This window comes from Ornithorhynchus anatinus, chromosome 3 (assembly GCF_004115215.2).
Source record: "Ornithorhynchus anatinus isolate Pmale09 chromosome 3, mOrnAna1.pri.v4, whole genome shotgun sequence".
NCBI lineage: Eukaryota > Metazoa > Chordata > Mammalia > Monotremata > Ornithorhynchidae > Ornithorhynchus > Ornithorhynchus anatinus.
The window spans coordinates 3,395,092-3,412,302 of NC_041730.1; the positions used below are offsets into that span (position 1 = coordinate 3,395,092).

General features: G+C 50.5%; 1 protein-coding gene across 1 annotated transcript; it reads left to right on the forward strand.

Annotated features, from left to right (window-relative positions):
- Positions 1–7,009: 7,009 nt before the first annotated feature.
- Positions 7,010–8,470, forward strand: POLR2L (RNA polymerase II, I and III subunit L). Its single transcript, XM_029059431.2, has 2 exons — positions 7,010–7,344; positions 8,105–8,470. Exons 1-2 carry the CDS (start codon positions 7,250–7,252, stop codon positions 8,211–8,213), a joined length of 204 nt encoding a protein of 67 aa, XP_028915264.1. The 5' UTR covers positions 7,010–7,249; the 3' UTR covers positions 8,214–8,470.
- Positions 8,471–17,211: the final 8,741 nt, after the last annotated feature.

Below are 17,211 nucleotides of genomic sequence, written 5' to 3' on the forward strand. Positions count from 1 at the left end.
GAGGCGGGGGCGGGGATGGGGCTGGAGGGGAGGGATGGGGGCGGGGATGGGGAGGGGCGTCTCCCCCCGCCCCTTCTTCCCTGGGAGCCCCTTGGGGCCTGGGACTCTCTCTTTATTTGCCGAACTCTACTTTCCAAACGCTTAGTCCAGTGCTCTGCACTCATTCATTCATTCAATCGTATTCATTGAGCGCTTACTAGGGGCAGAGCACTGGACTGAACGCTTGGACTGGACAACTGGGCCCCAGAAAGAGACCCTCTCTGCCCGACGACGGGCTCACGGTCTAATCGGGGGAGAAGGACGGCAAAGCAAAAGAGAAGAAAACAAAAACAAGCCAGCATCATCAAGATAAATAGAATCAAGTGCCCTGCACGTAGTAGGCGCTCAATAAATACTATTGAATGACTATGCGCCTCTGCACACAGGAAGCCCTCCGTAAATAGGATGGAACGCGTGTGAGCCCGTTTTTGGGCAGGGCTGGTCTCTATCTGTTGCCGAATCGTCCGTTCCAAGCGCTTAGTACAGTGCTCTGCACTCAGAAAGCGCTCAATAAATACGATTGAATGAATGAATGGATAGTGGGCTGGGGATGGAGGGGAGGGATTCATGTCTTAGTGGCTTGGGAGTCAGAGGTCATGGGTTCTAATCCCAGCTCCGCCGCTTGTCAGCTGTGTGACTCTGGGCAAGTCACTTCACTCCTCTAGGCCTCAGTGACCTCATCTGGGAAATGGGGATGAAGGCTGTGAGCCCCAAGTGAGACAACCTGATTACCTTCTATCTACCCCACGCTTAGAACAGTGCTGGGAACATAGTAAGCGCTTAACAAATACCAACATTATTATTATTACTATTAGGGGAGGGAATGGGGGCGGGAGCATGGAGGGGGGTTGGGGAGCGGAATGGAGGGGCGGGATGGAGGGGTTTCCCTCCTTCTTGACTGTGAGGCCGTTGTGGGCTGGGACTGTCTCTTTTTATTTGCTGAATTGTACTTTCCAAGCGCTTAATACAGTGCTCTGCACAGAGGAAGCGCTCAATAAATACAATGGAACGAATGAATAAATAAATAGTGGGTGGGGGGATAAAGGGGGAAAAGGGGAGGGGCATGGGCGGGATGGAGGTTGGAGGGGTCTTCCCACCTTCTTGACAGTGAGGCCGTTGTGAGCTGGAACTGTCACTCTTTATTTGCTGAGCTGTGCTTTCCAAGAGCTTAGTACAGTCCTCTGCATACAGGAAGCGCTCAATAAATACGATGGAACTAACGAATGAATAGTGAGCGGGGGGATTGGGGGAAGAGGGAGGATGGAGGGGGGAGAGGGAGGATGGAGGGGTCTCCCTCCTTCTAGATTGTGAGGCCGTTGTGGGCTGGGACTATCTGTACTTGCTGAATTGTTCTTTCCAAGCGCTTACTACTATGCTATGCACACAGGAAGCGCTCAGTAAATACCATGGAATGGAATAGTGGGCGGGGGGATGGAGGGGAGGGATTGGGGGTCGGGAAGATGGAAGAGTCCCCCCCTCTTCTAGACCGTGAGCCCGTTGCTGGGCAGGGACCGTCTCTACTTGTTGCCCAGTTGTACATTCCAAGCGCTCAGTACAGTGTTCTGCACACAGTAAGCGCTCAATAAATACGATTGAATGAATGAATGAGGAGGAGTGGGGACGGAGACGTGGGATTCATTCAATCGTGTTTACTGTGTGCAGAGCACTGTACTAAGCGCTTGGAGAGTACAATTCAACAGAGACAATCCCTGCCCACAACGGGCTCACAATCTAGAAGGGGGGAGCCCGACATCAAAACAAGTAGACAGGCATCAATAATAGCTTCAATATCAATAAATAGAATTATAGATAGATACACATCATTAATGAAATAAATAGAACTATAAATAAATAGAACGTATATACAAGTGCTGTGGGGCGGGAAGGGGGGGGGTATAGCAGAGGGAGGGAGTGGGGGCGATGGGGAAAGGAGGGGAAACTGAGGAAATAATAATAATGATGGTATTTGTGAAGCGCTTACTATGTGCCAAGCACTGTTCTAAGCGCTGGGGGGCGGGGGAGATACAAGATAATCAGGTTGTCCCAAGTGGGCCTGACAGTTTTCATCCCCCTTTTACAGATGAGAGAACTGAGGCACAGACAAGTTAAGGGACGTGCCCAAAGTCATACAGCCAAGTGGCGGAGTCGGAATTAGAACCCACGACCCCTGACTCCCAAGCCCGGGCTCTTTCCACTGAGCCATGCTGCTTCTCAGTCTGGGAAGTCTGATGATGTCTTCCCCCCCCGTTTCAAGATTGTGAGCCCATTGCGGGCAGGGATTGTCTCTGTTGCTGAATTGTACTTTCCAAGCGCTTAGTCCAGTGTTCTGCACACAGTAAGCGCTCAATAAATACGATTGAATGAATGATGGGGAAGGGGATGGAGGGCTGGGATTGGAGAGAGGGATGGGGGAAAGTCCTCTAGACTGTGAGCTCCAAGTGGACAGAGAATGTGTCTGTTTCTCGTTCTCCCGTCCTCTCCCAAGCGTTTGGTCCAGTGCTCTGCACACAGTAGGCGCTTAATAGATAGGATTGAATGGGAAAATGGAGGGGAGGGAGGAGGAAGGAAAAAGAGAGAGGGGAAGAATAATAATATTCATTCAATCAGTCAGTCAATCGAATTGATTGAGCGCTCACTGTGTGCAGAGCACTGGACTAAGCACTCGGTAAGTACAAATTGCATTGCTTGTTAGGCCCTTGCAATGTGTCGAGCACTAGACTGTATTTAGTTGTGGCAGGGAACGTGTTTAACAATCCTGTTGGACTGCCCTCTCCCAAGCATTTAGTACAGTGCTCCTTACACAGTAAGCACTCTAGAAATACCATTGATTGATTTTAAAACAGAATGGATTGATTGAGTGATTGATTGATTTCCACAGAAAAGCAGCATGGCTTGGTGGAAAGAGCACAGGTTTAGGAGTCAGAGGGTGTGGGTTCTAATCCAGGGGATTGGGGGTTATCTCTATTTGTTGCCGATGTGTACTTTCCAAGTGCTTAGTACAGTGCTCTGCACACAGAAAGCGCTCAATAAATACGATTGGATGAATAATACCAGTTCATTCATTCATTCTAAAGTATGTATTGAGTGCTTACAGTGTGCAGAGCACTGTACTAAATGCTTGGAAATGTACAATTCGGCAACAGATAGAGACAATCCCTGCCCAACATACATTCATTTAATAGTATTTACTGAGTGCTTACTATGTGCAGAGCAATGTACTAAGTGCTTGGAGTGTACAATTCGGCAACAGAGACAATCCCTGCCCAACAACGGGCTCAAGATCTAGAAGGGGGGAGACAGACAACAAAACAAAACAAGTAGACAGGCATCAATACCATCAAAATAGATAAATAGAATCATAGATAGATACACATCATTAATAAAATAGAGTAATTAATATATACAATGCCACTTATCGGCTGCATGACTTTGGGAAAGTCACTTCACTTCTCTGTGCCTCAGTTCCCTCATCTGTAAAATGGGGATTAAGAGTGTGAGCCCCACGTGGGACAACCTGATGGCCTTGTGCCACCGCAGCGCTTAGAACAGTGCTTGGCACATAGTAAGCACTTAACAAATACCATCATTATTATTAGTAAGCGCTTAACAAATAACATCATTATCATTATTGATTGGGGAACGTACTAGTTAATGGGGTTGGACACAGTCCCTGTCCCACATGGGACTCACGGTCTAAGTAGGAAGCAGCGCTTCCCTGGGCCTCAGTTCCCGCATCTGTAAAAGGGGATTAAGACTGCGAACCCCATGTGGGACATGGACTGTGTCCAACCTGACTACCCCAGCGCTTACTACAGTGCCTGGCACAGAGTAAGTGCTTAACAAATATCATAAAAAAACCCAACTCCTTGACCCATCACTATTTCATCCCAGGAAAGGGGGCTGTTGTTATATCAGACTCTCCAAGCTCTTAGCACTGTCATTCATAATAATAATAATGATGGTATTTGTCAAGTGCTTACTATGTGCCAAGCACTGTTCTAAACACTGGGTATTTACAAAGTCATCAGGTTGTCCCACGTGGGGCTCACAGTCTTAATCCCCATTTTTCAGATGAGTTAACTGAGACTCAGAGAATAATAATAATAATGTTGGTATTTGTTAAGCACTTACTATGTGCCAAGCACTGTTCTAAGTGCCGGGGTAGATACAAGGTAATGAGGTTGTCCCACCTGGGGCTCACAGTCTCAATCCCCATTTTCCAAATGAGGTAACTGAGGCCCAGAGAAGTGAAGTGACTTGCCCAAAGTCACACAGCTGACAAGTGGCGGAGCCAGTTTTAGAACCCATGACCTCTAACTCCCAAGCCCGTCTCTTGACACTAGGCCGTGCTTTCAATCATATTTACTGAGCGCTTACTGTGTGCAGAGCACTGTACTAAGCACTTGGAAAGCACAATTCAGTCCTCTGCACACAATAAAAGCTTGCTTAATAGATATGATTTATTGATTGAAGGGGGCTCCCAAAAAGGGTGCCTCAATCGATCAAGAGTATTTATTGAGCGTGTTACTGTGTGCAGAGCACTGTACTTAGCACTTGGGAGAGGACGATACGACAGAATTAGCAGACACGTTCCCTACCCTGCCCGGAGCCTCCTGGCAGCCAGAGAAGAGTGTGAAGTTGTCTATGTTCACACTGACGTTACCCGTGGGTCTTCACCATGGAGAACGATGAATAAGTAGCGGGTCTGTCTATAAAAGGGAGAGAGAAACCTCTTGGGGTTCAGATCCAGGACTGAGCAGCAGAAATAAGGTGAGTTTCCAATCTGTTCTATTCCTTTAGCCTCTCTTTCATTCAATCATATTTACTGAGCGCTTAGGGTGTGCCCAACACTGTACTAAGCACTGGAAAGTACAATTCGGCAACAAATAGAGATAATCCCTACCCAACAACGGGCTCACAGTCTTGCCTCTACAGAGAAGCAGCGTGGTGTAGAGCCCAGGCCTTGGAGTCAGAAGGTCATGGGTTTTAATCCCTGCTCTGCCGCTTTGCTGTGTGACTCTGGGCAAGTCACTTCACTTCTCTGTGCCTGTTACCTCATCTGTAAAATGGGGATTAAGACTGTGAGCTCCACATGAGATGGACTGCGTCCAACTCAATTTCCTTGTATCCACCCCAGCTCTTAGTACAGAAGGCTCAGTGGAAAGAGACCGGGCTTGGGAGTCAGAGGTCGTGGGTTCTAATCCCGACTCTGCCATTTGTCAGCTGAGTGACTTTGGGCAAGTCAATTCACTTCTCTGGGTCTGTTACCTCATCTGTAAAATGAGGATTAAGACGGTGAGGCCCACATGGGACAACCTGATTACCTTGTATACCCCTAGCGCGTAGAACAGTACTTGGCCCATAGTAAGCACTTAACAAATACCATTATTATTATTATCATTATTATTATTACAGTGCCTGGCACATAGAAAGTGCTTAACAAATACCATCATTATTATTATTATTACCCGTCAGGAAAGGTCATAATAAAGTAGTGAGGGGGGTCTTGGGAAGGAGGGCAGTTATTTCCCTGCCCTTAGACTCCTGGGCAACTTGGCAATGTGAATATATTCCTTACCTTACAGGTTTTTAATTATTTTTTGCTTTTCACACCCTTTTCACTGTCTGACAATGCTTGTGGTTGCCGAAATCGTGTTTGTTCAAAGTGAGTGTCTCATTCAGCCACAGGGTATACACGGGATCCAGGCAACGAGTTGAACGGCAAACCACTTTCTAGGAGTCAGAAGGTCATGGGTTCTAATCCCCGCTCTGCCACTTTTCTGCTGGGAGGCCTTGGGCAAGACACTTCACTTCTCTGTGCCTCAGTTCCCTTATCTGTAAAATGGGGATTAAGACCATGAGCCCCATGTGGGACAGGGACTGAGTCCAACCTGATTTGCTTGTATCCACCCCAGCGCTTAGTACAGTGGCTGGCACATAGTAAGTGCTTAACAAATACCATTAATATTATTATTATCCTCTCCCAGTGCTGCACGGGTTGATTGTTCCATACTGCTCCCCACAATTGTCTGCTGCCTGGTCAGGCCTCAAAGTGACTCTGGTGGCCCCCATTCTTAAACAGCATGCCTTGGTGGAAACAGCACTGGCTTGGGAGTCAGAGGTCATGGGTTCTAATCCCCACTCTGCCACTTGTCAGCTGTGTGACCTTGGGCAAGTCGCTTAACATCTCTGGGCCTCAGTGACCTCATCTGGAAAATGGGGATTAAAACTCTGAGTCCCACGTGGGACAAACCTGATCACCCTGTATCCCCCCCCAGCGCTTAGAACAGTGCCTTGCATAGTAAGCGCTTAACAAATGCCATGATTATTATCTTGTGTCTACCCCAGTGCTTAGAACGTTGCTTTGCACATAGTAAGCACTTAACAAATGCCATCATTATGATTATTAATCTCATAATTATCATTCAACCTCTGGGCATAGCAGGCCAGTCCAGAGGGAGTGTGGATGGTTCCACGTAAACCAGCACCACTACTGTGCAAACAAAGTACGGTCCTAAATGCTTAGTACAGTGCTCTGCACGTAGTCATTGCTCAATATTTCAAACAATTCCAGCGCCTCGGTGGCGAGCAGGCTTCTCATCGAGGACAAAGTATGCTAGGAGGGAAAAGAAACTCTCCAAGACCCGCCTATGCACTGGCAACTGCGTCACGTGCCCCTGAGGCCCGGGCGCACGAGGCGCGAGCCGAGCCCGCCCTCTTTCGGCCCCGCGGAGCCGCCGTAGCCGCGGACCGTACCATCCTGCCCGCCCACAGAGGGGCGTGCGGAGACTTAGATTTCTCCCCCAGACGCCAACGGGCCGAGGTCGTCCCCTCCTCCTCCTTTTCTAGGACTGACGGTAGCCGTAAGGAGGCTCTGTCCACGACGAGAGGGACGGGGAGTGTCGGCGCGCTCTTTGTCCACCCCCCCATCGGGAGTGGTCGCGTCCGAAGGGAGGGCGTTCGCGCTTTATCGTCTCCCTGGGCCGCGGGGGTGTTGGCGCTCCCCCCCGCCCCGAGGGTGGAGTGGTCGCGCCCTCTAGGGGGCGGAGCTTGGGGGAGGTGGCGTGCGTGGGGAGCGTGAGGGTCGGGCGGCTCAACGGGCAGCGCTCGCGTCTGGTCCTGGGGCGGCCCGGGCCTGGGCAGGACTGTCTCGGCGATCTCTGTCGCTGTCTCTCGCGTCTCTGGCCGTCTCTGCCCCCCCGCCGGCGCCATGATCATCCCCGTCCGCTGCTTCACGTGCGGGAAGATCGTCGGAAACAAATGGGAGGCCTATCTGGGCCTGCTGCAGGCCGAGTACACCGAGGGGTCAGCGCCGCCCCGGGGGGTTGGAGGAGGGAGGGAGCCTCCCTGCAGGGCCATTCCTAGGGATAGGCCGTCATGCATTCAGTCGTACTGATTGAGCGCTTACTATGTGCAGAGCACTGGACTAAGCGCTTGGAACGGACAGTTGGGCAATAGCATCCCTGCCCCATCACGGGCTCCCAGTCATTCCTTCCCTAGTAATCACAACAGTGCTGATTGTGGTATGGGTTAAGCGCTTACAGCGTGCTCAGCGCTGAGCTGGATAATAATCCTATTATTATTAATAATAATTAGTATTATTTATAATGTTGGTATTTGTTAAGCGCTTACTGTGTGCAGAGCACTGTTCTAAGCGCTGGGGGAGATACAGGGTCATCAGGTTGTCCCACGTGAGGCTCACAGTTAATCCCCATTTTCTACCCCAGCGCTTAGAACAGTGCTTGGCACATAGTACGCCCTTGCAAATACCACCATTATTATTAAGATCATCAGGACAGGCTCTGCCCCTCGTGGGGCCACTACTGGAAAAACTCGGACCGCCCCCCCCATCCAGCTAGTGGTTGTTTTCGATGAGGAGGAGGTCAGGTAAGCAATCAGAGGAATTTGAGTGCTTACCTTTGCCGAGCACTGAACAAAACACTTGGGATGGAGAAGAGTACAATAAAAACTCACAGGGGTGGTGGCTGGCTTGGATCGTGCCTGTGTGTATGTGTACGTGTACCTGTTTGTGTCTACTCACGCTGCCCACCTGGGTCCCCGGCAGGGACGCGCTGGACGCCCTGGGCCTGAAGCGCTACTGCTGCCGCCGGATGCTGCTCTCCCACGTCGACCTCATCGAGAAGCTCCTCAACTACGCCCCGCTCGAGAAGTGACAGCGCACGTCCCTGCCCGTCTGATGCCCGCCGCCCGCTCCCGATAAACTGTGCCCCCCTGGAGAAGTGATGGGGTGACCCCTGCTGCCCATCTGATCCCCGTCCCCCCATCACCGACAACCTACACCCCCCCGGAGAAGTGATGGTGCCCACCGCCATCTCCGGTCACCCGTCTGATGCTCCTGATAAACCACACCCTGATGGAGAAGTGATGATGCCCACTCCCGTTTTCAATAAAAGTCTGAGCTGAAAGCTGAGCTTCTGGATTCCCGTGTGGTCTTCCCCGGGAGGGGCTTAGAGGGAGGGACTGGGGGGTGGGAAAGGGGAGGGCGGGGAGAGGGGCAGGGCACATCCGTTTCGGCAAAATGGAATTTATCGAGTGCTTACTGTTCGCAGAACTTGGAAGGCAGAGGATCTGGGTTCTGATCCTGGCTCTGCCATGTATCTGCTGTGGGACCTTGGAAAAGTCACTTTACCTCTTGGACCTCAGTTCATTCCTCAATCCCCTTCTACATAGACTGGATACCTTGTGGGACCTGATTATCTTGTATCTGCCCCGGCACTTAGTACGGTGCTTGGCACAGCGCAAGTGTTTAACAGAAGAGGACAGTACAGTTGTGGTCCCTGCCCTCAAGGAGTTCCTAGTCTACTATGTACTGAGCACTTGGTAGAGTCCAATAATGTTGGTAGACATGTGTCCAGCATGGAAAATCATAGAATTACCAAACTCGTCCACTCCCTCTAGCCTGGAAGCTCCTTTTTGGCAGGGAATGTGTCTACTGTTCTGTTGTACTCTCCCAAACGCTTAGAACAGTGCTCTGTACACAGTAAGCGCTCAATAAATATGAATTCTCACGGGCCTCTTTGCATCTGGACAGAGCTGCCATTGAAGGATTGAGCTGCCCTCTTTTTGTGGGGGGATGTTATGCCCCTGGGATCATTTGGTGAATTTGACTTTGAAGTTTATGTTCCAGTGCACTGGAGGATGCAGAGAGCACAAAGAGCACTAGTTGAGCAAGAAAGTAAACTAAGCAGTGTGATGTAGTGGGTAGAGTGCAGGCCTGGGTGTCAGAAGGACCTGGGTTCTAATTCCAGCTATGCTCAAGGTTCAGGTCTGGGTCCCGTCCTATTCTCCACCTCCACCCACTCCCTTGGAGAATTCATTTGCTCCCAAGGCTTCAATTCCCACCTTCCATTTCTGCAGCAATCGAGTTGCATTAATCGAGCGCTTACTGTTTGCAGAGCTTGCGAGGCAGAGGACCTGGGTTCTGATCCCGGCTCTGAATTTGGCAGTTCATTCCCAAATCTCCCTCTCTGGCCCTGATGTCTCTCCCTCTCTGCAGTCTCGCGTTTCCTTCTGCCTCCAAGACATTTCTACTTGGACGCCTTCCCGTCACCTCAAACTTTAACACGTCCAAAACAGAACTCCTTATCTTCCCACCCAAATCCTGTCCTCCCCCTGAGTTTCCCATCACCGTAGAGGGTGGTGGTGCCACAGGATTTCGCAAGCCCATGATCTTGGTGTTATCCTTGACTCCTCCCTCATGGAACCCACAACTTGGCTAAAACCCACCCTTTCCTCTCCACTGCTACTACGTTAATCCAAGTACTTCTCCTCTCCCGCCACGATGGCTATATCGGCCTCCTGGCTGACCTCCCCGCCTCCTGTCTCTCCCCACTCCAGTCCCTACTTCCCTCTGGTGCCCGGATCGTTTTTCTACAGAACATTCAGTTCGTGTTTTCCCCCTCCTCAAGCCCCTCCAGTGGTTGCCCATCCACCTCCCCGTCAAACAGAAACTCCTCGTCATCGACTTTAAAGGCCTCAATTCCCTCACCCTACCTCACCTTCCTATTCTACTCCGACCCTCCTCCACGTCCTCCACGTCCTCCCAAGGGCCACGTCCTCCCGCGGTCCCGGAACGCCCTCCCTCCTCACCTCCGCCAAACTCATTCGCTTCCCCTCTTCAAAACCCTACTTACAGCTCACCTCCTCCAAGAGGCCTTCTCAGACTGAGCTCCCCTTCTCCCTCTACTCCCTTTACCACCCCCCTTCACCTCTCCGCAGCTAAACCCTCTATTTCCCCCCATTTCCCTCCGCTCCTCCCCCTCTCCCTTCCCATCCCCTCGGCACTGTACTCGTCCGCTCAACCGTATATATTTTCATCACCCTATTTATTTTGTTAATGAGATGTCTATCGCCTTAATTCTATTTATTTGCTATTGTTTTAATGAGATGTTCATCCCCTAGATTCTATTTATTGCTATTGTTCTCGTCTGTCCGTCTCCCCCAATTAGACCATAAGCCTGTCAGAGGGCAGGGACTGTCTCTATCTGTTACCGATTTGTCCATTCCAAGCGCTTAGTACAGTGCTCTGCACATAGTAAGCACTCAATAAATACTATTGAAATACTATTGAATGAACCCAGCCCACACACTTCGCTCCTCTAATGCCGACCTTCTCGCTTTCCTTCCTTCTCGCCTGTCACCACTGACCTTTTGCCCATGTCCTGCCTCTGTCCTGGAACGTCCTCCCTCTTCATATGCGAAAGACAATTCCTCTCCCCGTCTTCAAACCTTTATTGAAGGCCCATCTCCTCCAAGGGGTCTTCCCTGACTAAACCCCCCTTTCCTTCTGTGTCATCCTTCCGTTGGCTCCCTTTATTCATCCCCCCTCCCAGCCCCACACCACTTATGTCCATCGCCGTCGTTTCTATATTTCTATTCACGTCTCCCCCGCTAGACTGTAAGTTCTTTATGTACAGAGAATGTGTCTGTTCTCGTTTCTTGTTCTCTCCCAAGCACTTACTACAGTGCTCTGCACACAGTAAAATGGTGGTATTTGTTAAGCGCTTACTATGTGCAAAGCACTGTTCTAAGTGCTGGGGGATACAAGGTGATCAGGTTGTCCCACGTGGGACTCACAGTTTTAATTCCCATTTTACAGATGAGGTAACAGGCACAGAGAAGTTAAGTGACTTGCCCAAAGTCACACAGCTGGCAAGCAGCCAAGCCAGGATTCGAACCCATGAACTCTGACTCCCAAGCCCGGGCTCTTTCCACGCTGCTTCTCTGAATAAACACAATTGATTGACTCACCAGGATGGCCAGTTCGGGGCAATGAGGCCAAGCCCGAAGTTCCGGGGAGAGAAGCAACATGACCTAATGGATAGAGCCCGAGCCTGGGAGTCAGAAGTGCATGGATTCTAATCCTGGCTCTACCACTTGTCTACTGAGTAGCTCTGGGCAAATCACTTTGATTTTGTGTGCCTCCATTCCCTCATCTGTAAAATGGGGATTAAGACCGTGAGCCCCACACGTAACGGGGATTGTGTTCAACCCGATTATCATGTATCTACCCCAGTGCTGGCACATGGTAAGTGCTTAACAAACACCATTATTATTATTATTATTCCAACGCCAGAGGCATGAGGCAGACCATCTCCACACCCATGGGGGGATGTCAGTGGGGCGGGGGGCTCCAAAACCACCACGGTGGAGGGCAGGGTGACCGCTCCTCTTGAGCCGGTGGCCCCGCTGGAGGAGGGGGTGTCTAGGGTCCCTGTGCTCTGCTTAAGCTGGATTTTCCAATGTTTTCCTCTTAATACGGTGGGGCATTAGGGGATTAATTCCGACTTTTGTGTTTCCCTGTTGGCTGTGGGGATAATCCCCTTCAGACACCTTTCCTGTGTTTTTCATCTCACATTTAAAGGGGCCCCGGGCAGAGAGCCCGGCTCCAGCTCTGTCACTTGTCTGCTCTGTGACTGGCTTCATTGCTTTGGGCCTCGATTCCCTCATCTATAAAATGGGGATTAATAATAATGATATTTGTTAAGCGCTTACTACGTGCCGAGCACTGTTCTAAGCTCTGGGGTAGATACAAGGTCATCAGGTTGTCCCACATGGGGCTCACAGGCTTCCCGTTTTACGGGATGAGGTAACTGAGGCACAGAGAAGTTAAGTGACCTGCCCAAGGTCACACAGCAGACAAGAACGTGAGCTCCACATGTGACGGGGACTGTGTCCACCCTGATTATCTTGTATCTACCTCAGCGCTTTGATCAGTGTCTGGAACATAGCGAGTGCTTAATAAACGCCATTAAAAAAGAGAGAGAGAACCAATTCCCCAGGTCACATTTTTCCAAAACATTAAAATGAATTCCTCATGATACTGGTATTCATTAAGCGCTTACTATAGGTTGAACTGAACTAAGCACTGGGGTAGATCCAAAATGATCAATAAAACAATCATATTTTTGAGTGCTTACTGAGTGCAAGCACTGAATGCTTGGGAGAGTAAAACAGAACAATATAATCCACATCTCCTGCCCCCAGTGATGACAGCTGAAGGCAGACATTAATATAAATAAATATGCTATAAATGTGTACATAAGTGTTGTGGAGCTGGGATCAGGTCAGACATATTCCTTGTCAAATCCAAAGGGGAAGGAATTGAATCCTCATTGTACTGATGAGGAAACTGAGGCACAGAGAACTGAAGTGACTTGCCTAAAGCCACCCAGCAGGCAAGCAGCAGAACCAGAGAAGCAGCGTGGCTCACTGGAAAGGGCACGGGCTCTGGAGTCAGAGGTCATGGGTTCGAACCCCAGCTCTGCCACTTGCCAGCTGTGTGACTTTGGGCAAGTCACTTAACTTCTCGGTGCCTCAGTTCCCTCATCTGTAAAATGGGGATTAAGACTGTGAGCCCCACGTGGGACAACCTGATTCCCCTGTGTCTCCCCCAGCGCTTAGAACGGTGCTCGGCACATAGTAAGTGCTTAACAAATACCAACATTATTATTATTATTATTAGCTCTGCCACTTGTCAGCTCTGTGACTGTGGGCAAGTCACTTCACTTCTCTGGAACTCAGTTACCTCATCTGTAAAATGGGGATTAAGACTGTGAGCCTCACGAGGGACAACTCGATGACCCTGTATCTACCCCAGGGCTTAGAACAGTGCCCTGCACATAGTAAGCGCTTAACAAATACCAATATTATTATTATTAACACCCTGTCTGTGCTCTTTCCACTAGGCCACACCGCCTCATAGGAACATTTGCCTCTCTCCAGTTGGAGCCCGCCTATAATCTCACCTCCTCCAATAAGCCTTCCCTGATTACCTCGCCAAGTTATTTCAATGTTTTTCCAACTCCCCTCTCACAGCTAGCAGGCCGCTGCCCTCCCCAGCTTGAAAGCCCTCCAGAAATCAAATCTCCGATTAATCTCTAATCCCTCGGCCCCCCACATACACATAGGCACACACGCTCCCAAGCGTCCATTTCAGCTCTTCTGCCCCAGATAAGCTATTTTAAGCCTGTAAGCACATGCCCCTTAGCCTTGATTTACATATCTTTCTACCCTTTCATTTCCATCTGTGATTTAGACTGTCAGCTCGTTGTGGGCATGGAATGGGTCTGTTTCTTCCTGTAGTGTCCTCTCCCAAGCGCTTAATACAGTGTTCTGCACACAGTAAGCGCTCAATAAATATCATTGAACGAATGAATGAATTTCTGCTAGATCAGAAGCTCCCTGAGAGTCAGGAGATAGAGCCCGGGCCCGGGAGTCAGAAGATCATTTGTTCTAATTTCGGCTCCACCACTTGTCTGCTGTGTGACCCTGGGCAAGTCACTTCACTTCTCTATGCCTCAGTGATCTCATGTGGAGAATGGGGATTGAGAATGGGAGCCCCACAAGGGTCGGGGACTGTCTCCAACCCAATTTGCTTGTTATATATCCCACCCGTTAGCACAAATACCATAATTATTATTATGCATCTTACCATTCTCCTGAGCATTTAGTGCAGCATTCAGCACACAAAAGGTGATCAATAAATATTAATACTGGTGGTTGATTGCACAGCCAGTCCACCCATCAATCACCTGTGGCATGTTAAGAGACCTTGCTAAGTGCTTGGGGATACACAGTGGTTATAAGACACATTTCCTCCCGTCAAGTAAAGCATAGCTAGTGGATGGAACACGGGCTTGGGACTCAGAAGGACCTGGGTTCTAATCCTGTGACTCCGCCACGTGTCTGCTGTGTGACCCTAGGCTCACTTCACTTTTTGTGACCTAGTTCCCTCCTCTGTAAAATGGGTTTGAAGACTGTGAGCCCCATGTGGGACACAGACTGTGTCCAGTCTATCTTGTATCTATCCCAGTGTGTAGTCCAGCGCCTGGCACATACTAAGCACTTAACACACACACACAAAAAAATGCACTGTGGGTGAGTGGAAAGAGCATGAACTTGGGAGTCAGAGGACATGAGTTCTAATCCCAGCTCTTCCACCTGTCTGCTGTATGACTTTGGGCAAGCCACTTAACTTCTCTGTGCCTCAGTTACTTCATCTGTAAAATGAGGATGGAGACTGAGCTCCACTTGGGACAACCTGATTCCCTTGTGCTTAGAACAGTACTTGGCACATAGTAAGCACTTAACAAATACCATTATTATTAACAGGGAAGGTGGACAGAAACGACTTACAGGTGATGTTAGCCACAGAAAGAATAAGGCAGAGGGGTTTTAACAGCAGCCGGGGCTGGGTCGGCCACAACCTCCAACCTCAACGGTCCAGGAGGAAGAAATCCGGAAGGCCCGAAGCCTTGTCCTTCTCCAGCGTTCACCAGGAATTCCCAGCCTCCCACTTACGAGCCATTTTCAGACGCCGCTGAGCAGAAGCCCCCCTGACCACACAGCCCAGCCCACTCTCCTTAATCTCTAGGTCTTCTGAGCCCAGGGCTGACTATTCCTCCACTCTGCTCAGCTTTTTAATCCCCCATCCCCACTCCCCCCTGCCCCAACTTTTAATTTTCTCCAGCTGATTGTCATCAGGTTGAGTGATGGAAAGCAATGCCAATCAATCAATGGTAATTAATTGAGAAGCAGCGTGGCTCAGTGGAAAAACCCGGGCTTGAGAGTCAGAAGTCATGGGTTCGAATCCCAGCTCCGCCACTTGGCAGCTGTGTGACTGTGGGCAAGTCACTTCACTGGGCCTCAGTTACCTCATCTGTCAAATTGGGATTAGCTGTGAGCCTCACCTGGGACAACCTGATGACCCTACCCCAGTGCTTAGAACAGTGCTCTGCACCTAGTAAGCGCTTAACAAATACCAACATTATTATTATTCTGAGAAGCAGCATGGCTCAGTGGAAAGAGCACGGGCTTGGGAGTCAGAGGTCATGGGTTCGAATCCCTGTTCCGCCACTTGTCAGCTGTGTGACCGTGGGCAAGTCACAACTTCTCTCTGCCTCAGTTACCTCATCTGCAAAATGGGGGTTAAGACTGAGCCCCACATGGGACAACCTGATTACCTTATATCTACCCCAGAGCTTAGAACAGTTGCTGGGCACATAGGAAGCACATAACAAATACCATTATTATCCCCGATAAGACTGTAAGCCCCCGATTAGACTGTAAGCCCGTCAAAGAGCAGGGACTTTCTCAATTTGTTACCGATTTGTCCATTTCAAGTGCTTAGTACAGTGCTCTGCACATAGTAAGCGCTCAATAAATACTATTGAATGAATGAATATTATTATTATTAATAATAATTACTGAGCCCTTTCTATCGACGGCAGAGGGCAGCAGAGAGCCGGACCGCTCCGACAGCGCCCGGCAGGGGGCGGCAGAGAGGCGGGGCGCTCCGGCAGAGCCAGGAAGCGCCGGCAGGGGGCGGCAGAGAGGCGGGCCTCCCCAGTTTCACGGGGGGCCCCGGGGTCAGCGGGGCGGGCCCGGTTGCCGCTGCTGGGTGGAAAAGGTGGGCAAAGGTCCCGGTGCCAGGCCCGGGCTCCTCCCGGAGGGAGGAAGGCAGGAAAGCGGGCCGACCGGCCTCTAACTGCGTGAGTTTTGGAGCAGGAGCTCAGACACCCTTGCCCCGCTTCCCTAGTGCGCAGGCGCGGGCCCCGGGCTGGGCTGGGGCCCCCGCTAGGGGGCGCGAACATCCGGGAACCTCAGCCGCACTTTGATTGACAGGACCGGGGCTGAGGCCTTGCCCCCGCCCCCTTTGACGTAGCACCTCCCTTTGCCTTTTTTTAAAAAATGGTATTTAAGCGCTTACTACGTGCCAGGCACTGTACTAAGCGCTGGGGCGGATACGAGTTAATCGGGTCGGACCCAGTCCCCCGCCCAGGTGGGGCTCACAGTCTTCCTCCCCATTTTCCGAGAACTGAAGGCCCAGAGAAGTGAAGTGATTGGTACAAGGTCACCCAGCAGACTGGTGGCTGGGCTAGGATTAATAATAATAATGTTGGTATTTGTTAAGCACTTACTCTGTGCAGAGCACTGTTCTAAGCGCTGGGGGAGATACAGGTCATCAGGTTGTCCCATGTGAGGCTCCCAGTCTTCATCCCCATTTTCCAGATGAGGGAACTGAGGTCCAGAGAAGGGAAGTGACTTGCCCACAGTCCCACAGCTGACGAGTGGCAGAGCTGGGATTCGAACCCATGACCTCTGACTCCGAAGCCCGGGCTCTTGCCACTGAGCCACGCTGCTTCCCAGAACCCAAGTCCTCTCGACTCCCAGGCCCCGGCTCTACCCACTACACCACCCTGCTTCTTTTCTCAGCCTTCCTTTGCATTTCCTTCCTTTGCATTTTCTAATCCCGGCTCTGTCCCTCGTCTGCTGGTGACCGTGGGGAAGTTACTTAACTTCTCCGTGCTTCAGTTACCTCATCTCTAAAATGGGCATTAACAATAATGATGGCATTTGTTAAGCGCTTACTGTGTGCCAAACACTGTTCTAAGCGCTGGGGGGGGAATACAAGGTAAGCAGGTTGTCCCACGTGGGGCTCCCAGTCTTCATCTCCATTTGACAGATGAGGGAACTGAGGCCCAGAGAAGTGAAGCGACTTGCTCAAAGTCACACAGCTGACAAGTGGCGGAGCTGGGATTCGAACCCATGACCTCTGACTCCCAAGCCCAGGCTCTTTCCACAGAGCCATGCTGCTGAGCCCCATGTGGGACAGGACTGCACCCAATCTGGTATCTATCCTACTGCTTA